Genomic DNA, 22805 nt, shown 5'->3' with positions numbered 1-22805 from the left:
CCAAGCTCAGGACCCACCCAGACCAGCATCCTGTACTCCTCTCTTTCCCTTACTATCTCCTACCCTGGGCCACCTGTGTTGCTGCAAAAGCAGAGGCTGACTCGCATTTGAGGCCAAGGCAGTGACATGTAAAACACATTAAAACTATGCCCCCAGGGGCAGCCCCAGTGGCTCAGCAGTTTAACATGCCTTCAGCCCAGGGCCTGATCCTGGAGACAAGGGATTGAGTCCCACATTGGGCTCCCTGCATGGAGCCTGCTTCTCCCTTTGCCTTTGTCTCTGCCTCTCTCTTTCTCATGAATAAATAAATAAAATCTTAAAAAAAAAAACCCACAAGGGATCCCTGGGTGGCGCAGCAGTTTGGCGCCTGCCTTTGGCCCAGGGCACGGTCCTGGAGACCCGGGATCGAATCCCACGTCGGGCTCCCGGTGCATGGAGCCTGATTCTCCCTCTGCCTGTGTCTCTGCCTCTCTCTCTCTCTCTGTGACTATCATAAATAAATAAAAATTTAAAAAAAAAAAAAACACACAAAAAACTATGCCCCCCTAACCTGCCAAATAAAGTAAAATAAAACAACATTTCCACCAGAAAAGCTAAACCCAAACTGTGCAGCCCTTGCTCAGAGACACTGAGGGGCATGCCTATTTGAGACTTCCTGTGCATTCCTTCCCAGGCCTCTGGACCCATAAAGACAAGCACTCCGAAGATCCTCACATCAGAGGACATAGCCAGGGCCCTCCTTTAACAGGATGGATCTTGACTGATGCCAAAAAGTTCCCAAAAGTCAAACCTCTCAGCGGAAAAGAACAGTCATGCCTGCAGACACGCAAAAGCACGTGAGCCAAGGTTGATGAGGCCAAAGAAATCCGCTTGTATCAGTTGGCTCTTATTCTAAGTTTCTGCCCTAAACTGGAAACAATCCAAATCTTCAGTTGGTAACTAGACAAACTTAGACCATCCATACAACAGAGTACTTAATACTCAGCAACAAACAGCAATGAACTATTCTCAAAATGTGAATTCCAAAAGCATTACGATAAGTGGAAAAAACTCAGATTCAGATTACGCACACACACACACACACAGGTGTGTTTAAAAGCTATATACCGTATAAACCTACTCACAGAACATTCTTTTTTTTTTTTTTTTTAAGATTTTATTTATTCATTCATGAGACAGAGAGAGAGAGAGAGAAAGGCAGAGACACAGGCAGAGGGAGAAGCAGGCTCCATGCAGGGAGCCTGACGTGGGACTCAATCCTGGGTCTCCAGGATCACACCCTGGGCTGAAGGCGGCGCTAAACCACTGAGCCACCCAGGCTGCCCAGAACATTCTCAAAAATGCAAACTATAGGGATCCCTGGGTGGCGCAGCGGTTTGGCGCCTGCCTTTGGCCCAGGGCGCGATCCTGGAGACCCGGGATCGAATCCCGCGTCGGGCTTCCGGTGCATGGAGCCTGCTTCTCCCTCTGCCCGTGTCTCTGCCTCTCTCTCTCTCTCTGTGACTATCATAAATAAATAAAAATTTAAAAAAAAATGCAAACTATAGGGACAAAAACTGGGTGGTTGCCAGAGGTGGAGAATGGGGAGGCAATGACGGTATAAAAACACAGTTTTGGGGGTGATAGAGGAGTGAAATTTCCTCTATCTGGATGTAGGAGTGGCTATGTCACTGTGTTTGCCACAACTCACAGAACTTCACACTAAACAGGAAGAATTTTGCTGGATCCAAACCACACCTTGACAAAATTGACTATAAAAAAGTGAATTGGGGATCCCTGGGTGGCGCAGCGGTTTGGCGCCTGCCTTTGGCCCAGGGCACGGTCCTGGAGACCCAGGATCGAATCCCACATCGGGCTCCCGGTGCATGGAGCCTGATTCTCCCTCTGCCTGTGTCTCTGCCTCTCTCTCTCTGTGACTATCATAAATTTAAAAAAAAAAAAAAAAAAAAAAAAAAGGTGAATTGTAAAAAAGGATTTAAGGGTAAAGAACCAAGGGTGCCTAGGTGGCTCAGTTGGTTAAGCTTCTGCCTTTGGCTCAGGTCATTATCTCAGGGTCCTGGGATCAAGCCCTACATTGGGCTCCCTGCTCAGTGGGGACTCTGCTTCTCCCTCTCCCTTTGCCCCTCGCCTTGCTTTCGTTCTGTGTCAAATAAATAAAATCTAAATAAATAGTGAACCAAAATGTGTGCAACTTACTATCAAATGGTTCAAGGAAAAAAGAAATGCCCACAGACAGACATATAAAATAAAATGGGAGTGAGTGAGAAAGCAAATGGGGCAAAATATTGCTAACATATGAATCTGTTTTGTTTTGTCTTGTTTTAAAGATTTTATTCACTTATTCATGAGAGACACAGAGAGAGGCAGAGACACAGAGGAGAAGCAGGCTCTATGCAGGAAGCCCGACGTGGGACCCCATCCTGGGACTCCAGGATCATGCCCTGGGCCGAAGACAGGCACCAAACCACTGAGCCACCCAGGGATCCCCCTAACATATGAATCTGGGTGGAGAAACAAGCATGTTTCCAAACCTGGAATGGATGGCTGGAAACTAATATGTCTGGACAGATAGAAATGCCTCCCTGAAGTGGGAGGGGAGGGAGGGAGGCAGGCCGGAAGGGTGGATGGATGGAAAGACAGACAGACAGACGGACCTAGGGGTTTCCTCGAACTGCAGCATGAAGGAATGGCTGACAGGATGCTGTCATCAGGATTAACCTAGGTCCTTCTTAAAATTTGTCCTACGTTTTACTTTCTTTTTTTTTAAAGATTTATTTATTCATGACAGACACACAGAATGGGAGAGAGAGAGGCAGAGACATAGGCAGAGGGAGAAGCAGGCTCCATACAGGGAGCCTGACGTGGGACTCGATCCCAGGTCTCCAGGATCTGAAGGCAGCGCTAAACTGCTGAGCCACCTGGGCTGCCCTACATTTTACTTTCTGACCACTGAAATTCAATTTTGGTATTTTTTTTTCCAGGTTCGACACTCATTTTTAATCTACTGAGACTTGCTTTTAGTTTGGGGAGGATATTGATGCTTTTAAAACATTTGTAGGGATCCCTGGGTAGCACAGCGGTTTAGCGCCTGCCTTTGGCCCAGGGCACGATCCTGGAGACCCAGGATCGAATCCCACGTTGGGCTCCCGGTACATGGAGCCTGCTTCTCCCTCTGCCTGTGTCTCTGCCTCTCTCTCTCTCTGTGTGACTATCATAAAAAAAAAAAAAAAAATTGTAACTGGAAGGTGAAATGTGCCATCTTGGTTTGCTTTGGTTTTTTGTTTTGTTTTGTTTTTTTAATTTATGATAGGCACACAGTGAGAGAGAGAGAGAGAGAGAGGCAGAGACACAGGCAGAGGGAGAAGCAGGCTCCATGCACCGGGAGCCTGATGTGGGATTCGATCCCGGGTCTCCAGGATCGCGCCCTGGGCCAAAGGCAGGCGCTAAACCGCTGCGCCACCCAGGGATCCCCTGCTTTGGGTTTTCACAAGAGCGTCTAGAGCTGGGCTGCCCAAGGTGGTGGTCAATAGCCACGTGTGGCTACTGAGGCTCAAAATGTAGGTCCAAACTGACATGGGCTCTAAGTAGAAAATAAGCACCAGATTCCAAAGACACGGGAGTGCTAACAACAACAATAAAAATGTCTTATTAAATTCTTGTTACTTGCTGAAATAATACTTTGAACACAGACATACTAAATAAGATATGTTGTTTTACCTTAATTTCATCGGTTTCTTTCTTTCTTTTTCTTTCTCTCTCTCTCTCTTTCAATTTTATTTATTTATTCAAGAGAGACAGAGAAAGGCAGAGACATAGGCAGAGGGAGAAGCAAGCTCCCTGCAGGGAGCCCAATGTGGGACTCAATCCTGGGATTCCAGGATCACACCCTGAGCTGAAGGCAGACGCTCAACCGCTGAGCCACTGGGTGTCCCTCATCGGTTTCTTTCTACTTTTACATAGCTACTAAAAAAATTTTAATTACATACATGGCTTGGCTGTGTTCCTACTTGAAAAGCAATGGTTTAGAGCACCAACTCTGAACTTCCAGCAGGGGGCAGGCCTCAGCCAGCTACTGTTCAACTCTCCATGTGAGAAAGGAAACAAATACTTTCCCCACTCCTTACCCTGTCAGGTCATCCCAGACTCTAGAAATCTATCAGTTATAAAACCCTATTCCTAAGGTGCTAAGTTCCCCAGAGGGCCTGGTATGAGGAGAATTTTTCCCACTGCCCTACCCCTGAGCAGGAGGTGTTCTCTTGCTCTGCTTGTGCAGGGCTTCCCCTTGACTCCTTGGGCAGCCCCAGCACCAAACAGGGCAGTCACTGATGGACTCGTGAAACTCCCTCACATACTACTTATACAATCAGTCCTTTGCATTCTCAAAAAACCAGCCAATTCCTTCAAACCTTCTGTGCAACAGGAAGTAGAAAGCCTTCATCTGAAAGGACCCGACTAGTGTTCTCTCTCACGGTTCCCTTGCACATGTTAGGAAACCAAGGACAGGAACCTGAGGCCCCCGGAGTCCTCACAACTCCCCATGGAAAACAGATACCAGGATGAGTTTTGAACATCACCTGATTGGGGGAAAAGGCCTCATGATGTACCAGAGAGGTCGCTCCCTCCCGAAAATCTCCAATTACTCTGTCTCCTGTGTAATATAATCCTTAAGTCTTGGGAGGAAATGTCTGACATTTCCATCAAACTACAACCCATCCAAATCTCTTTTCTCCTCCTTGCTATCATGGGCTCTCTCAAAGATAGCTAACAACACAAAATATCTCTACAGGCGACATTCCTTTTACTTAAGCAGCCCCCCTGGGAACATGCCCTGGCCCGAGACAAGATACAGGCGTGAGGACCTCAATTCTCCCCCCAGAAAAAAATGCAGCCCCACACCATCCCTAAAATGGCCCAGCTCCTGATCAAGGCAGGTGGGGGGAGTTCTGGTCCCCCACAGAAGCCAGGGGATGGGAGGCTGTGCCAGGTCAATGGAAGGTGTGCCCCTGGCTCCCCTGGAGGCAACTATAGTCCCAAATTCCCCACAAATATTACCTTATCCAAGAGCTCTCTTGTCTCCTCAGTCAGGGGGTCATGAGAGAACATGCAGTCATCACCATTAATGCAGTTCCCGGTTGTATGGTACAATTTACATGGAAAATCACGTTCAGGGCACGTTAAGGAAAAGCATCAGCCCTCCTGGAACCCACCAGAGGGCAGAATCCAACCCTTTTTGTTTTGGAGATGAAGAAACAGAGGCCCAGGGAGGTGTTAACTGACTCGCTCAATCGCTTGGGGTTGCAAGTTGTTGGCAGCAGACCCACAGATGAGACTCCTGCTCTGGAGGGCTTCCCGCCCCACTACACAGGCTTTGGGGCCTTTGTCTCTGGATCCCCACTCAACAGGAATAATAAAGGTTAATGATTTGCCCAAGGTCACACAGCCCACTGGAAAAATCTCAGGAAGGTTCAAGACAAGGGTATGGCCAGTCTCGAGATTATGTATAAAGAAACCAGAGCACATGTGCATCCGCTTCCCCATCTGCAGGACGGGGACACCACTCCGCCACAAGACGGTTCAATGAGACCAAGACACACTGAATGCATGTCACAGCGCTGGCCCAGAGAGCAAAGAAGTGTGTGCAGTGCAGGTCGGCTGCTATGGGCAGTGAGGAAGGAAGAAGTGGTAAGCATTGCATCCCATAAGAGGTGAGCGCCAAAGGATATCGTGCATGTAGGGGCAGTTCTCGGCTCTGGCACAGAACCCAGTGATGTAAAACTTGCACAGTTCTCGCTTCTTTGGTAGCTCGATGTCGTGGCTAAAATTGCAGTGGTCTCCCTGGAAGGAAAGCAAGGAAAGGGTAAGGTGGGTGGGGGGTGGGAGGGAACGGGAAGCCCTGTTGAAGCCCATCTGAAAGGGGAGGTACTACTCTGTCACCGCTGGAGTGCAGAGGGACCACAGTGATGAATCCCCCACAGGAAAGGGTGGGGCTCACCGACATGGTTTCCCACGAACCTGCAAGTTCTGACAAGACCTGTGCCCTCTTCTCTTGGGCCCTGCCTCCCTTTCCCTGTCCCCATTCCACCAGGCTCCACTCCACTGCCCCTCACCCTCAATGCTCCTTTATCACTCTCTCCCTCTTCTCACCTGCATGCTGTTTTTCAAGATGGGCTGCACAGAGGCCAGTATCCAGCCCCATGCTTCTTCCTTCCTAACCTAACCTCCGTTTTGTTTGGGAAGAATGTGCCCCCAGCTGAAAAAGTACATTCCCCAGCCTCTCTGGAAGTCCTGGTCAATGAAATGTAGGCCAAAGTCCCCAGGGAGGACAATGCTGACTCAAAAGAAACACCCCTTCACCCATCTTTCCTCTTAGCCCGTAGATGGGAGGATACCCAGAGGCTCAGCGGCCACTATGGAACCATGAGGACAAAAGCCACATGCTCAAAGATGGTGGACATTCCTGAAGCGGAAGGAGTCTCCCCAGAGTACCAGTGACCAGGGCACCAACCTCCTTCAGCGGGACGACGTCTGAACATTTACACTACTGGAGCTCAATTTTAACATCATCCACAGTCAGACACACTGAGAACACATACCCGAGTGAACAAAATAGAGAAACCGTTCAGGATAGCTATCTCCCCTTACTCTCATGAATGGCTACTTATCTTTCTACGGATTTACTATAAGCTTCTGAAAAGAACATAAATTGAGACTGTATAAGGAATATTTTACACATACACACTGGTCTGAAATATGTATTTTTCTCTAAAGCCTATACTGGGGTGCAATATTCCCTGAGCACATGTGCACCAGTATCTGTCCACTGCCATCGTATTTGAATAATAAGGTGGCTGGCTGAACTCATACAGGGTTATGCCCTCAGAACTCTATGGTCATTAGCTTATCTTCTGGTACTGAATGCTGCTGTGCAATTCAAGGCTGGCCTGATTCGCTCCACCTCCTCCTCTATCTGGAAATCTTAATAATTCCCTCTCCGACATCATTAAAAATCAATAACTCAACCAGGACGTATTACATCTTTATATTGGTATCAATCTTAATACGTTTGAGGCCATTTGGACTGGCTGAAAATTCTGGCCCCCAAACCAAGAAAAACAAAACACCAAAAAACAAGCCAAATGTGTTATCACACTCTGGCTCCTCAGTCTCTCTGAGAAGACAAGAGAACAGAGTCTTCCCAAGCATCTCTTGGTAGTCAGTCAATCCCACCCTTACCCGGCCATGGCCCCCAATTAGCATAGCCTGTAGAACGTTCCCAGAAGCCCGAGCATCCTCTGGGAGGTTGCTGCCCTGCTCCCACGCCCAGGTACTTTAACTGGCCCCTTACCCACGTACACCGCCCCTCCACGAAGTATTTGCAGATGACTTTGCCTTTCTTGTCAGACTGCTGGTGGGGCTTGTCATGGTCACTCCTCCGGTAGCTCCCACCACCATCCTATTAGGAACACAGTGAGTGAGCATAAAGGGCAAGGAGCAGGAGGGGTTGAGGAGGGGGTGATGGAGACTGGCAAACAGGTTCTGAGGGACTATAACAGAAGGTGGCCACTGAGGATGAGCATTCCCTTGACAAAAGAATCTTCACGTAGCAAGAGTAGTGGCCAGCACGTTGCCACCAGCACCAAGGCCACGTGGGGTCTTAGCCCCATGGTATGGAGTGCTGGCGCTCACACAGGAAAAGCTCTGGCACGTGGAGTTGCTGGCAACTGAAGAGTACCACATAACCATACAGAACATATTCTCCTCCTAAAGGCAGTATGCGCGTCTTCCTGTCAAACTCTCCAGGCTACCTGGATGAGTCACCTGGAACCTTCCCCACCTCAGAGACTCAGGTGCTACAGAGATGTGGTTTCAAAAACAGAGGGTCTCACCAGCAGCCCCCACCCCCAGAGATGTTTAGTGCTCAACGGCCCCACAGAGAACAGCTAATGAAAGCTGGACAGCATTGGCTAGAGGCCAACTCATTTGAGAAAAAAAAATCCAGGAAGGGGGCCTTGGCCAAACCTATCAAATCCAAATGAAGAGTCAACTCACGCCCATGTCCTCGTCATAGAAGTCTTCATCATCGTTCATTCCGCCCTTGTTCATCCCTCCTCGGCTGCCACCTCGACCACGACCCCGGCCCATCCCTTTCCCTCGACCTCGGGAACCCCGACCGCGGCCTCGACTTAACCCTGCAGAGAAATGGCATTCACCTGCTGTTTCTCCCCAGGATCCAAACCCAGCAGCTGCCCAAAGGAGCCCGACCGACCCGTCACCTCCAGGGCCCTCTGCCCACCTCGTCCTCGGCCATCCTTGGACCGGCGGTACTGGTTCAGCTCCTTGGAGTATTCGTCATAATCCTCATCTCCCATTGGTTCCTCACTTTCTCCATACTGGGATTCCAGAAAAGAGGAGAAAGGCGAGTGTCACGTGGGGAACAATGAACACTGTCCCTAACTGTACTTTCTGCTCCTTTCTGTCTTTTGTTTATGCAGGTCAACAGGAGACTCAGAAGGGCCAGTGAAAAACTCAGAGTGACCTGCCTGTGCCCCCTCTTCACAGGCCACAGCCAAAGCTGGGAGAGGGATGTGGGGGGTGGTTCTAATCCTCTCCCTCAAGCTCTTAACTCCTACAACTCCCAATTCCGGGGGCAAATCCAACAGGGAGCCTCTACACAATGGACAGCTGTGCAGCTGTAACAAAGAGCAGACTCACTGCATACTGGCATAGAAAGGTCTTGGGCGGGGACAGAGCGATCAATGTGGAAGCTGTGTGTGTATGCAGGGGGCATGAATAAATAAGCACCTGACTGTAAAGACCTAAAACTTCTTTTTTAGGATTTTATTTATTTGAGAGAGGAGAAGAGAGGGATAAACAGGCTCCCCTGCTGAGCAGGGAGACCAAAATGGGGCTTGGTCCCAGGATCTCAAGACCATGACTTGAGTTGAAGGCAGATGCTTAACCAACTGAGCCACCCAGGTGCCCCTAGGCCTAAAACTTTTTCTAGGAGACACTCAGGAAACTTGTCTTTGGAGATGGGAATGAAGTTGCTGGGGGGAGCAAGGGGAGGGAGATGTTTTCACAGCTTTGGCACTTTTTCAATTTTGAACTGCATGAAGGCTTTCCTCTATTTCAAAATAAGAAATGAATGTTGAGACACAGCCCTGCTGTCCAACACCCTCCTTCCACTGCAGTCTGTATAGACAGCTCCCAAAAAGTGCCCATCAGCCCCCCATGTTCCCTGCCACTACTCCTCCGGGGCTGGAGAAGAGCTTACTTCCATTTCTTCCTCATAGAAGTCTTCCTCATCCTCAGGGTGGTCTCCCACGGAGCCTCTGCCCCTTCCGCGGCTGCCTCTGCCCATGCCTCGGCCTCGAGACCCTCCACGACTGCCTCGACCCCGGTAGCCTCTGCCACGGCCTCGGCTGCCTGCAAGGTGATTCAGACGGTAAGTGCCCCGAGTGGGAGCAGATCTCATCAGCAAGAGAGACATGAGCCCATTTTCTGCCCCTGATGTCAGTCATGTCCTCTTCCTCCTCCTCAAGCCTTCTTAGCAGCTCCAGGTAGCTTGTCCCATCGCCCCCACATGCCCTCACTAGCGGTCCTCAGGCCTCAGCATTCTGGATGCTCACCGGCTATACTGCCACAGAGGCACCTGACCACTGTAGGTGCACTCAAATGTCCAATACAGGGACTACTAGCCACACATGGCTATGGAGTCCCCAGAACATGACCAGACTAAGAGATGCTAGAGGATGAACCACCACTGGATTTACAGGACTCAGATTAAAAAAAAAGTTAGAGAATATAAAACACTACATTTGTCTGTCTGGATAATGTGTTAAAATTAAGATTCTGAATGTGTTAGATACATACATAAAATATACTGTTAAAATTAATGTTTCTTTTTACTCATTAAAAAAAATTTATTTATTTATTCATGAGAGAGACAGAGAGAGAGAGGCAGAGACATAGGCAGAGGGAGAAGCAGGCTCCATGCAGGTAGCCCGATGCAGGACTTGATCCCAGGATCTCGCGATCACAACCTGAGTCAAAGACAGAAGATGTTCAACCACTGAGCCATCCAGGCATCCCCCCTTTTGCTTTCTTAACATGACTACTAGAAAATTCTAAATTATGCGGTGACTTGTATTAAATTTCTATTGGACAACAGTGGTCTAGAATTTCCCCCAAAGAGCACAGCTCATCCAAGGAGGTGTCCAAGAACAAATTCCGAAGAAAGACTAAATGAAAGGCCACTCAAACAATAAGTTGTGCCTTAGGCAGGGCCAAGAACCCCTGAGCTAGAAGATCCCCAGAGCCCTACCCCCTTGTAGGTTGCAAAACTTTGCGGGCAGGAGATGGTTCTAAGAGGCCAGGTCTCTGGTGCTCCACCCTTCCCCACCATTGTCCTAAATGCCACAGGTTTAGGGTTCAGAGGTGTGGCAGTCCCACCTTGTCAGGTGATGGGAGCTGGGAGGAGGGGGGGAGGGAGCTGGGGCAGCCAGCTGTCAGTGACCCTGGCCTAGATCAGATGGAAGCTATCCCTTCTCTCTTGCCTGCAACTGACCAGGAAGTGAATGAAGAAAACAGCCTTGGACCATGTGGGCACCTCCCAACCAGCCTGGCTCCATCCCCAGCTCAGCCTGAGCACTGAGGCTCTTCCAAGATGGCTCACTCCACCGCCCCTGGAGTCCCCTGCCCTATTGGTACAGCTCCAGCCCTTCTCCTCCTCTTGGAGCTCCGAAATGAACGACTCCCATAACTCCCAACTCTTCCACACGCGAGGCTCTGCAGCCCCGACCCACAGGTTGGTCCCCCTCCACAGTATCGCCCCAGCCCCTGGTCTGCCCCCACGACCCCACACCCTGCAGGGGCAGCAGGGCCTCACCTCGGCCCCGGCTGCTGCCCTCCTTGGCACGCCGGTACTGGTTCAGCTCTTTGGTGAAGTCGTCATAGTCCTCCTTGCCCATGTCCTCCTCCTCATCACCCTCATACTCGCCGTACTGCTCGTTCTCATAGTCTTCGTACATGCCATAGCCTTTGCTGTCCATCTTGGAGTAGGCCTTCTTGGGCAGAGATGTGGTGTGCGAAGGGGCATACTGCTGGTGGGACTGACAGGGAGAGGGGGGTGAGCAGGCCCCAGGGCCCTGAGTCCAGATCACCAAGGGCCCCACTGCTCCTGAAACTGACACAGCAGTCTGGGTGTCTCTGCCACTTGGGGGACGAGATGCCAGCCCTGGCTATTTGGGGGACTAGTTCCAACGTGAGGGAGAGCTGGGCGGTGGGCCCAGATGTTTCCATGCTTCAGAAAATGCCATGGCTTGAAAGAAAATGGAGACACACAGACCCCGGGATTCCTGAAGAACTGGGGAGGGAAGAGAAAGGGCTAATTCCCAGGGATATGCAGCAATCTTCTTTGGGGAGGAGGCCTAGTAGGCAACAGAGGCTTTTTTTTTTTTTTTTTTAAAGTAATCTCTAGGCCTGGACATGGGACTCTAACTTAACCCTGAGATCTGAGCCCCCTACTCAGCTGGGAGCCTGCTTCCCCCTCTGCCCCTCCCCCACCTTGCTCCTGTGCTCTCTCCACTCTGATAAATAAAATCTTTTTTTTTTTTTAAGATTTTATTTACTTATTCATGAGAGACACAGAGAGAAAGAAAGAGGCAGAGACACAGGCAGAGGGAGAAGCAGGCTTCATGCAGGAAGCCTGACATGGGACTCGATCCCAGGTCTCCAGGATCACGACCTGGACTGAAGGTGATGCTAAACCGCTGAGCCACCCAGGCTGCCCTGATAAATAAAATCTTAAACAAACCCTGAACCAGCCAGGCCCTCCAAGAGGGGTGCTCCTTGGTCAAAATTTTCTTGGGGGGGGGAGCCCCGGTGGCGCAGCGGTTTAGCGCCGCCTGCAGCCTGGGGTGTGATCCTGGAGACCCAGGATTGAGTCCCACATCAGGCTCGCTGCATGGGGCCTGCTTCTCCCTCTGTGTGTGTCTCTGCCCCCCTCTCTGTGTCTCTATGAATAAATAAAATTAAAAAAAAATTTTTTTTTTCTTGGGGCCTTGGAATTCAATTAATGACCTACTTGGCAACCAAACTAGAAAATCATTTTGAATGATGCTTTCCAGAGCACGCTAGTGTCAAGAGATACTGGATGAAGTTAGATACACACACACACAGAGGCACCAAAATGGCCTTCAGAAGGTAAATGGATAAACAAACTGTGGTCCATCCAGACAATGGAGTATTATTCAGCAGTTAAAAGAATTGAGCCAGGGATCCCTGGGTGGCGCAGCGGTTTGGCACCTGCCTTTGGCCCAGGGCGCGATCCTGGAGACCCGGGATCGAATCCCACATCGGGCTTCCGGTGCATGGAGCCTGCTTCTCCCTCTGTCTGTGTCTCTGCCTCTCTCTCTCTCTGTGACTATCATAAATAAATAAAAATTAAAAGAAAAAAAAGAATTGAGCCAATGAAGCATACGGCTAAGAAAAGACAAGGGGAAACCACAAACATATACTGTTATGTAAAAAAAAAAAACTGGTCTGAAAAAAATTATACACTGTAAGGAATCCAACTATCTGACATCCTGGAAAAGGCAAAAATGCAGAGACAGAAAAAGGCTTCTGGCTTCCAAAGGCTCAGGAAGCAGAGCGGAGGTAAAGCATAGGGGATTTTTAGGAAATTGAAACTCTTTTATATGATGGTATATGGTGAATGCATAACATTAAGCCTTAGTCAAAGACAAAGAATCATAAAACACAAAGTGGAGAGCTTAATGTAAACCACAGGCTCCAATTCACAAAAACACATCAAGATTGGTTCATAGGGCCTGCCTTTGCCTCAGGGCATGATCCTGGAGTCATGGGATCGAGTTCCATATCAGGATCCCTACACAGAGCCTGCTTCTCTCTGCCTATGTCTCTGCCTCTCTGTGTCTTTCATGAACAAATTTTTTTTTGTTTTTAATTTATGATAGTCACAGAGAGAGAGAGAGAGGCAGAGACACAGGCAGAGGGAGAAGCAGGCTCCATGCACCGGGAGCCTGACGTGGGATTCGATCCCGGGTCTCCAGGATCGCGCCCTGGGCCAAAGGCAGGCGCCAAACCACTGCGCCACCCAGGGATCCCTTTCATGAACAAATAAATAAAATCTTTAAAAATGATTGGCTCATGGAGGTGCCTGGGTGACTCACTTTTTTTTTTTTAATTCTTTTTTTTTTATTTATTTATGATAGTCACACACAGAGAGAGAGAGAGAGGCAGAGACACAGGCAGAGGGAGAAGCAGGCTCCATGCCAGGAGCCCGACGCGGGACTTGATCCCGGGACTCCAGGATCGTGCCCTGGGCCAAAGGCAGGCACCAAACTGCTGAGCCACCCAGGGATCCCCTAGGTCAGGTTTTTTTTGTTGTTGTTGTTTTGTTTTCTTTTTTAAAGATTTTTATTTATTTATTCATGAGAGACATGCAGAGAGAGACAGAGGCAGAGACACAGGCAGAGGGAGAAGCAGGCTCCATGCAAGGAGCCCAAAGTGGGACCCGATCCCAGGTCTCCAGAATCACACCCTGGGCTACAGGTGGCGCTAAACCGCTGCGCCACTGGGGCTGCCCCCTAGGTCAGGTTTAAAGTTTGAATCCCCACTAGCAGATCAACATCAACTGTAATATTGTACAATAAATTATCCGTTGGGCTTGATGATGTGGAGTCACAGGATACTTGGGGTATTTTTTAGAGCTACTATAGCTTTATTATTATATTTTTTAAATTTTTACTTATTTATTAATGAGACACACACACAGAGAAAGAGAGAGGCAGAGACACAGGCAGAGGGAGAAGCAGGCTCCATGCAGGGAGTCTGATGTGGGACTCGATCCCAGGTCTCCAGGATCAGGCCCTGGGCTGAAGGCGGCGCTACACTGCTGAGCCACCCGGGCTGCCCAGCTACTATAGCTAGTTAGCTAGCTAGCTTTATTTATTTATTTATTTATTTGTTTGTTTGTTTGTTTATTACTATAGCTTTAAAAGCACTTTTTATCTAACCTTGAAAATCCATGTGATTTTTCTTACAGGTTTTGCTGGGGGGTGAGGGGGACAGCATACAAACCAAGTAATTTAAATGCACATCTAAGTTCAGTGTTATGATAGAATGAACATTTGACTTCTGACTCCGCAGCACTTGAGATCATTTATTCCCGTAAAACCATTTCATTCTCTAGCCAATTCTCCACAAATGGTTGTTTCTGAACAGTGGCAGTCAGCCAGCTGTGACAGGGATAAATTAGGAGCTTTCTTGGAGATGGGGACATACTGAGTCTTGGTGAAGTCTTAAGAGCTTGGCCAATGGCTCGAACCCCAACTCCTGCACTATAGGGCTACAACCTGGCTGGTTTCCCAGGTCTGTTTCCTCCCTATAACATGGGGATAAAAACAAAACAGGATCTCATCTTGCAGGCTGAAAAATCCACGTGAAGTGCCATGCAAGAGTTCCCAGCACACTGACAAGTGCTCAGCAAACACGGACCATTTATCCATGCCTGTCCTCCATCCCCGCTCCCAGCATCATGGGGGCCCCTGAAGAGCAAGTACTCACAGGCGCGTATGGGGGGCTATACTCCCGGTACTTGCGGTGCCCCTTCTCGCTGGGACTGAAATCCGAGTCATCGGAGAAGTCCGAGAAGTCATCGCTGGAAGAAGCATGGCGCTGCAGGGACAGGGGAAGTGGACTTAGTCACTGTGCTGCAGGCGGGCCTCTCTCTGGCAGAGTCGGCCCAGGGACAGACACTACTAGAATGTGCCAAAAGGGCTCTGCTCTCTCCTTGAAGCACCTCGCCTAGGGGCGTTTAGCGGCAATGGAGCATGAACAATGGAGCATGAACTACCGACTCTTTAAGAGAAAAAAATAACGCTCTTTATCCAATTTGGGGAAGGAATAAACAGCACTATTAAGAGTGCCCTCCGGTCTATGAGACAAGCTTGGGCCCTGAGGCTCTGAGCTAGGCCTGGTGCCAGGCAGATGCCAGTCCCAGCACACCTTCTCCGACCTACTTTGTGCTTGGATTTCCTCCTCTTCTTCGATCTCCTCTTCTCCTTCTCCCGCTCTTTCTTCCGCTTTCGCTTCAGTCTCCTGTGAGACTTCTCCTCATCCGAGTCGCTATGGTGCTTTTCCCCCTTCTCCTTCCGGCTCCTCTCGGGCCCTCCAGAGGTGTCCTGGGTCTCCTCGGCCCCATCATCTTCCAGTTCACCTTCTTCCAACTCACCATCCTCCCTATAAACCAACCCCAAAGCCAAAGTGAACCTGCGGTGTGAGAGGAACCATCTGAGGGCTCTCGGCTGGCCAGGGCTGATAGGAACAGAGAGCCCAAGTGCTGTAAGTAAGGCCTTCCCTGGGAGGATGTGGGAGCCACTGCCTCATGTCTCATCCCTATCCTCCCCTCAAAGGGACTGTGTGGCCTGCTTTCATGTAAGCGGGATGGGGGCAGTGGGTTGGGGTCTCGCAACGCTGGATTTTAAAGGTCCTGCCACTGATATTGGGATGACTCTAGGCCAGGACTTTTCAAAGTGCTCCAGAGGACTAGAGTTCTAAGAAGAAAAGTGGTAAGGCTCTGCGGCCAAATGATGTGAGGAAGTTTCCATCCTGGGGCTTCATAGTGCTCAATGCTCTAACGGAAGTTCCTGTAAGTCTTACCATCAAAAAACCTGTACAACCCCGTGTTAGAGCATTTCCAAAGCTTACTTGGCCACAGAGGCTGCTTGTCTCAAGGAAACATGGACTAGCGTTCACCCCAGAATGCACCAGTGCACAGTGGCCAGAGGTCACAGGCGTGGCTGCAGCCCTACGGATGAGTCCTGTGAGCTGAGGGTGAGGGTTGTGGGCAGTGGAGACAGAGCCATGGCTCTGAACCAGGGAGTGGTCCCCCAGACTCCTGGGCCCTATCCATGGTCAGGCCTGGACTGGGCTAGAGGATAGCACATATTTACCAAAGCCCCAAAAAGAGCTAGTGATAAGCTCTGGTCTCCAGGTTTCAAGGCCTGACCTACACCCTCAACTGCATAGCTCTGGGCTGGGGAGTCGGGGAGCAACTGAGCAGCTAGGGAAGGGGTAAGGGAAGGGTCTCAGGTTCCAGAGCCCTCCTAAGGCCCTCTCCTAACAGCTGCGAGAGTGCCCACAGAATGGATTCTCCCCACCCTACTGCTCTGAGCCCGGGTATCCCTTCTGGTTATCACTTTCCTCACATCATCCCCATCCCCAGTACTTTAAAAAATTAAAGCACTCTCCAGACATGACCGATACTGCCAACAGGACATTCTAAATACCTATATATCTCCAGGGTGGGATAGAAGTGAGGGGATAAACAGGGTTAAGAAGGAAAGCAACTGGAAAAAGAATCCAGTTTTTACCACCACAGACACAGTTCTCACAAGTACAGGAATTGGTTTAAAAAAAATAAAGTGTTCAAATCTTGAAAAAGCTCCGAGAGTTCCTCATGCATGACCATGGAAGAGTATGTGAGACAATGTAAAAGTTCCTTCCTTCTCTATTAACTAGGACCCTAAATGAGACCGAAGAGAACAGAAACAGTGGTGTAATGAACCCAGGACCAAAAAGGCTAACCACAAAGGGAATTTATTCAGGCAGAAAAGATCTCGCTGCTCAGGTGGGACCGGGGTCAGTGTGAAAACAAGCTCACTAGGAGAGGAGAGCGGGCCCCAGAGCCTCCAAAGGTTCTACCAGACAAACACACTGGTGATTCTCCCAGAGTCCTTCACGCCCTGTCGCTCATGCCACCCCCTTTTGTCCACCCCCGGGGTGGTGCTGCTCCCCAGATGTCAAGGATGCTGGCAAGAGGAGCCTCTTTTAACCCTAATTCCAATTCAATGGGGTCAGGTTAGCTTAAAACCCTAGTGGCCCCAAGCCCACAGATACCCCAGCAGAGGTCAAGAGCAGCTCTCACATACACAAGGCAGGACACAATATTTGTTCTGATGTTTCAAAGGCATCATCAGGGAGATGACCGATGGGCGCCTCAATGGGTGCCTTGTGTGGCTTTCTTGCAAACTGCCAGATTGGGGTGGGGGAGGTGGTCAGCCCCACAGGAAGACACAGAGTAAAGCTGGGAGGAGCCTGCATTCCTGACAAATGAGGCACCTTCCAGCACCAGCTTGGGTGTGGCACCAGCTTGGGTGTGTCCCACAGGGCAGGGTGTGGGACGGAGCTGCCTGGGCTGGAGTGGCCTTGCCCACAGTAAAAGTACCACCCAACTGGGGAAACTGGTTTTGGCAAGCTCACCAACCAGAGGGAGTGGCTGTTACAGGGCAGCATGGCTGAAGTTGAGGAGGACCGTGGTAGCAGGCGGTCGGGGGGTGGGGGTGGCATTGGGGGTGTGTGGGGGCACTGGGTGGGGGGGTTTACTGGAGAGCAAACGTGATGTGCATCCTTGCTGGGAACACCTGAAGGCAGGCCAGGTCACCACACCTCAAGAGAAACACAGGGAGAGGCAGCCAGACCATATAGACAGACATTATGGAGCTGAGGAAGGCCCTGAGACAGAGGCTAGCCTTCCATGAAGAAAAGCTAAAAAGAGCGGCACTCTTGACAATAGTCTGGAAAGGAAAAAGCTCAGAGGGACATGGTGAAAATTACTCAGAAGCCCAGGGCAGGCAGACAATAACTGCCTGGGCTCCCAGAAGCCCTGATTAAAGAAAGTAAGGCTCCCATAGGGAGAGACCCTCCTGGAATCAGGAAAAGCCTGTCAGAGGAGAAGGGACATCCAAGACCTCTTCAACCCTCTTGTTTCAGACAGGAGGTCTTCTAAGGGAGAGGAGGTAAAAGGACTCATCAAGAGCCAACAGTCCAGACATTCTCTCACCTCTGCTCACTCCAGGGCAAGGACACTAGGATAGGGCAGAAAAAGGTCTTGCCCAAGGTCAGCAGAGGCCACCATCCCCGTCCTGCTGCCCCATGCCATCCTGTCTGAAAGAGCCAGCCATTCTACATCTAATACCTGGGAGCAACTCCAAAGCCTTAACCGTCAGCAAGAATGATTCCAGAAGAAAGCATTTTCATTCCAAAGGATTTCCCAAAGCAGGGGTGGACAGCATTCAAATCCACCCTACAGAGATGTTCAGCCAAAGAGGAATTCTCTGCATTATCTTATTAACACCTTCAGGATATCTGGGCTCAGCAAGAATCTACCATGCAAAAAAAAAAAAAAAAAAAAGAATCTACCATGCAGGGATGCCTGGGTGGCTCATTGGTTGAATGTCTGCCTTATGGCTCAGGTCGTGATACTGGGATCAAGTCCTGCATCAGGCTCCCCCCACAGGGAGCCTCTTTCTCTTGCCCCTATCCTATGCCTATGACTCTATGAATAAATAAAATATTTTAAAAAAGGAAAAGAAAAAAGAATCTACCAAGCAACTTTTTTACAGAACAGGTCATGAATACTTAAGAGCTTTGTTACCTGAGGGATCTGGAAGAAACTGACAAACAGAAACAAATGGCTGGTGACTGATGAAGGGAAACAGGAGACCAGAGAGGACACAGACGGTGACACCCTAGTGACCACTGTGCATTCTCAGTGTTACCTGGCTGTGCAGTACTCTCAAACTTCTCAGAGCCCTAGGCTAACCTCTGGTCACCTGGGCGTGTGGGGGGGGGGGGAGTGCCCCTCTGCCCACGCAGGAAGTTCCCAGCTAAGTGTCCTGCACGAATACAGGGTCTATTTTCCTTGGGGGGTGGGGGAAACAACAAGAAAACCAAGCCACCTGGGACAGGGGCAGAAATCCTGGGGACCACAGACACGCCAGCACAAAAGCAGTCTCGCAATCGGCAGCTGGGCTTCAGTGGTGTCACTTCACAGACTGCCAGCAAAACCCATGTCAGAGTGGGATTAAACACCGAGGAAGCGCGCCTAATAGACTGTGACATAATCCCTCAAGAAAAGTGGGGGAAGCCCCATTGCGCTAATCATTTCAATCCAGACCTGCCAAGCCCTCTTGAGACCAGCACGCAGGAGAAACCCTGCAGCGTCAGCCAGAGCAGGCAAGATCTTATTCCCAGAGCCTGGACTGGCAACATCCCAGGATGGCTGCACTGGGGTCGGCCTGCCAGAGCCATTAGGGACGGGAAACCAACCAAGCTGGGGGATGGCCTTGGAACTGGCCCCCGGGGAGGCAATGACGGCCTTGGAACTGGCCCCCGGGAGGGAATGGGCAGAGGCCAATGACTTGCAGAGGGTCAAATCTGTCTTGTGCCTCCTAGACTCAACTTCCAGGGCACTGAAATTTCCATTCACAGAACTGGCGACACCCAGCTCCTCCTCTCAGGTCAAAGAATAGATCTGGATGCCCCTTCTATGGGCTGCCTATTTGGCCACTCTGCAGGGCACAGGAGAATGCTGAATTCATCACACACCTTGGGGCTTGGCAGACACAGCACTTGGCAAAGAAATCTCATGATTCCAAAGTAGGCTAGCCCCACCCACCAGCCTACAGATTTGGGTGTGTGGCTTCTTCCTGCAGGCCACGTTAACAGCCAGCTCTGCTGCTTCCTAGCTGTGCTCTTGGGTTACCTTAGCCTTGGTTTTCTCATCTGTGAAATGGGATCACTGTAGCACCCATGAGGATTGTTATGGTTAAATGAGATAATAAGGATAAAGCCTTTGACAGGAAGAAAGCATCAAGAACCAGATAAAAAGCAGCTACTGGTTTTAAGAACCAATTACCACCAGCATGCCCCTGCATGGATAAGCCTAAACTGGCCCAGATGCTTAATGGAAAGCATTTTCTCTATGGAGAAGCTATGGCCAACTCCCCTTGGGGGCCACAGCTAACTGCTGGTCAGCTTAGATCCTAGCTTCACTTAGCCCTAACTGTGCATGCACCGACCTCTCCCCACAAATCCTGCTGCTGAAACTGACAAACCAACATCTCCCCTTCCTCAGCTCTAACTTAGGTGGTAAAAGAAAGTAATCGAGTCACTGAGCAGAAAGGAAAAGCACAGGGAGTGCTGTACCCCAGGAAGAATGGACAAAGGCCACTTAAAAAAATGAAGCTTCCCAACATGGAAATTCTCCAGACAAGAGATCTGGATGGAAGCTGAAAGGGGCCCTGGGTTTGTGGATCAATCTGGTTTACAAAAAAAAGGGGGGGGGGGCGCAAAAAAAAAAAAAGGGAGAGAGAGGAGAGAGAGAAAAAAAAGATGGAAACTCATGGGAGCAGTGGCTGTTACCTGAAGATCATGAGAGCCCTTGACAAGAGGCGGCTAGGTTAATGTGAAGGTCAGGGTTATGATCATTAACTGCCCAAGCGCTCAACAAATTGCCTGGGTAGGCTCTGAATGACCCATTAACTAGGGACAAAATTACAAATATTACAAAGAGGCTCTGCCTCTTCAAATGTTTAAAGATAGGCCTAAACACAGAAGTCCCCAAATCCGACCCAGTGGGGCAGTTGTCTACTAAGACGAAAGGCACAGAGCCTTTCCCTCCACTGAGGTGGAGCAGCCCCAGGGGGTGGGGAGGAACCTCACTGAGGGATTTTCAGAGGCAGGAAATTCTTGAAATAAGCCTCTGGGTCTTGCACATGTTTTTCAATGTCCTTACTACCTAGGTTCATCGACCAGAAATCAAGAGCAAATGAGCTCTGTGTCTCCTTTCCCTCAACATTCTCAGGTAGGGGCACAAGACAGTGACATCACACCATTTCCATGGTAACATGACCATGTCACAGACACCACCCCATCTGAGCAGCTAAGCATAAACCAACCAGGGAAGAAGGGAAGCCCAGAGACCACCAGTACCCTGAACCCCTCACTTCAACGTGAGCATAAGAGCCTGCCCGGTGCTGGGACCTGGACACGGACACACCTACTGCCAGAAGACAGTATGAGCCGTAACGGAGAAATCTGAACCTGGACTGGGTATTTCAGATATGAAGTAACTACTGTTAGTTTTGTTAAGACAGAATCATAACTTTGTGGTTCTATTTTTTAAAAATACTTTTAAGCTAGAAACATGTACTGAAGAGTTTGCAGGAGAGATAAAGTGAAATCTAGGATCTGCTTTTAAAATACGCAAGGCAGGGGATCCCTGGGTGGCGCAGCAGTCTGGCGCCTGCCTTTGGCCCAGGGCGCGATCCTGGAGACCCAGGATCGAATCCCACATCGGGCACCCGGTGCATGGAGCCTGCTTCTCCCTCTGCCTGTGTCTCTGCCTCTCTCTCTCTCTGTGACTATCATAAATAAATAAATAAAAATTTAAAAAAAATTTAAAAAATAAAACACGCAAGGCAAAAAAAAAATTAAAATAAAATAAATAAAATAAAATAAATAAAATAAAATAAATAAAATAAGCAAGGCAGATGGGTGATGTAGGGAGATGACCTAAAATTGGCAAAATGGACATAACTGTTCCAACTGGTAGATGATGGCTTCTCTCCTCTGCTGAAAATGCTAGAAAATTTCCATTAAGTTTGACAGTAAGTAAGAAAGAAAGAAAAAAAAAAAAAACGGAAGAAAGAAAGGCAGGCAGGCAGGCCAGCCTGAGTGGGGACAACCTCAGCAAAGTAAACAGCTAGAGTCTGGGGTCAGGAGTGGGAGAGGGCAAGGTTCAATCACCTCATCAAGTCCTTACCTCTCCACCCTGATTTCTTCAATGACAAAACCTGCCTGGAAACCTCAGGGTCATATATACCAAAAGCAGAATACAGTATTCATGTTCTGGGGACACCTGGGTGGCTCAGTGGTTGGGTGTCTGCCTTCGGCCTAGGGCGTGATCCTGGAGTCCTGGGATAGAGTGCCACATAGGGCTTCCTGCATGGAACCTGCTTCTCTCTCTGCCTATGTCTCTGCCTATCTCTGTGTCTCTCATGAATAAATAAATAAAATCTTAAAAAAAAAAAAAGATAAAGTATTCTGTATTAGCAACCTCCGTGCCAGGTACCATACTACTAATGAGTTCACTTCTGCTTGTCTCACGCTGAAGCACAGTAACAAATCTACATTGGTCCTGGATCCTTGGCCGCCTGTCTTATGGACAGGCTGAGAGAAGAGAAGAAATCTGCCTATAGGGGTACCTGGGTGGCTCAGTAGTTGAGCATCTACTTTTGGTTCAGGTTATGATCCCAGGGTCCTGCGATCAAGTCCAACCAGGCTCCTTGAGCCTGCTTCTCCCTCTGCCTATGTCTCTGCTTCTCTCATAGGAAAGGAAAAGAAAAAAGAAAAGGAAAGGAAAAAGGAAAAAGGAAAGGAAAAGAAAAGAAAAGAAGGGAAAGGAAACAAAAGGGGAAAGGAAAGGAGAAAGCAGAGAGGAGAGGAAAGGAAAGGAAAGGAGAAAGGAAAGAGGAAAAGAAAGGAACAGAAAGGAAAACTGCCTTATAGGGTCACAGCAGGAAGAAGCAAAAGTGAAACAAGTCCTGGACACTCTGACTCCAGGCCCAACTCTTAACCTCTACCCTTGAGATATTTAGAAATTATGTGGAAGAGAATAATTAACTCAACAGGCCAAAAGACAAAACGCCTGCCCTGACATTTGTAACTGGGCTGGCAAAAATAAAATAGAGGCACAGAAAACAAACTAAATGCAATATCTCAAGAAAGGCTAAAGTGAGGTAGTAACACATTGGGTGAGGTCCTTAACACTCTTGTGCCCTGGGTTTCAACTGTGAGGTGAAGACAGCAACAGAACCTCTGGGAAGGATGGAATTCACAGGGGAAGGATTTCCTGAGACCACGTAAATCAAGAGCTTAGCACTACACTGGCCCAGAATAAGCCCTTAGGAGGAGAAATGAACGTCATGCAAAGACAC

At 49.3% G+C, this 22805-nt stretch overlaps 1 protein-coding gene across 7 annotated transcripts in view; it reads right to left on the bottom strand.

Moving 5' to 3' along the window:
• The window catches only part of ZC3H4 (zinc finger CCCH-type containing 4), a 46413-nt gene that overhangs the window by 12883 nt on the left and 10725 nt on the right, over positions 1-22805 (bottom strand). For all 7 annotated transcript variants that reach the window (XM_055310545.1, XM_055310550.1, XM_055310543.1 and 4 more), the window contains 9 exons: positions 15045-15264; positions 14590-14700; positions 10889-11111; positions 9275-9426; positions 8294-8390; positions 8050-8189; positions 7346-7453; positions 5724-5835; positions 5053-5162 (listed from right to left, as the gene is read on the bottom strand). In XM_055310545.1, the coding sequence (XP_055166520.1) occupies positions 5053-5162; positions 5724-5835; positions 7346-7453; positions 8050-8189; positions 8294-8390; positions 9275-9426; positions 10889-11111; positions 14590-14700; positions 15045-15264 (1273 nt within the window). The remainder of the gene's footprint in view (positions 1-5052; positions 5163-5723; positions 5836-7345; positions 7454-8049; positions 8190-8293; positions 8391-9274; positions 9427-10888; positions 11112-14589; positions 14701-15044; positions 15265-22805) is intronic.

Source organism: Nyctereutes procyonoides, unplaced genomic scaffold, assembly GCF_905146905.1.
Source record: "Nyctereutes procyonoides isolate TBG_1078 unplaced genomic scaffold, NYPRO_anot_genome, whole genome shotgun sequence".
In the NCBI taxonomy this organism is placed as follows: domain Eukaryota; kingdom Metazoa; phylum Chordata; class Mammalia; order Carnivora; family Canidae; genus Nyctereutes; species Nyctereutes procyonoides.
The sequence above is the reverse complement of the archived record's forward strand: the minus strand, read 5'-3'. Positions and strand labels throughout refer to the sequence as shown.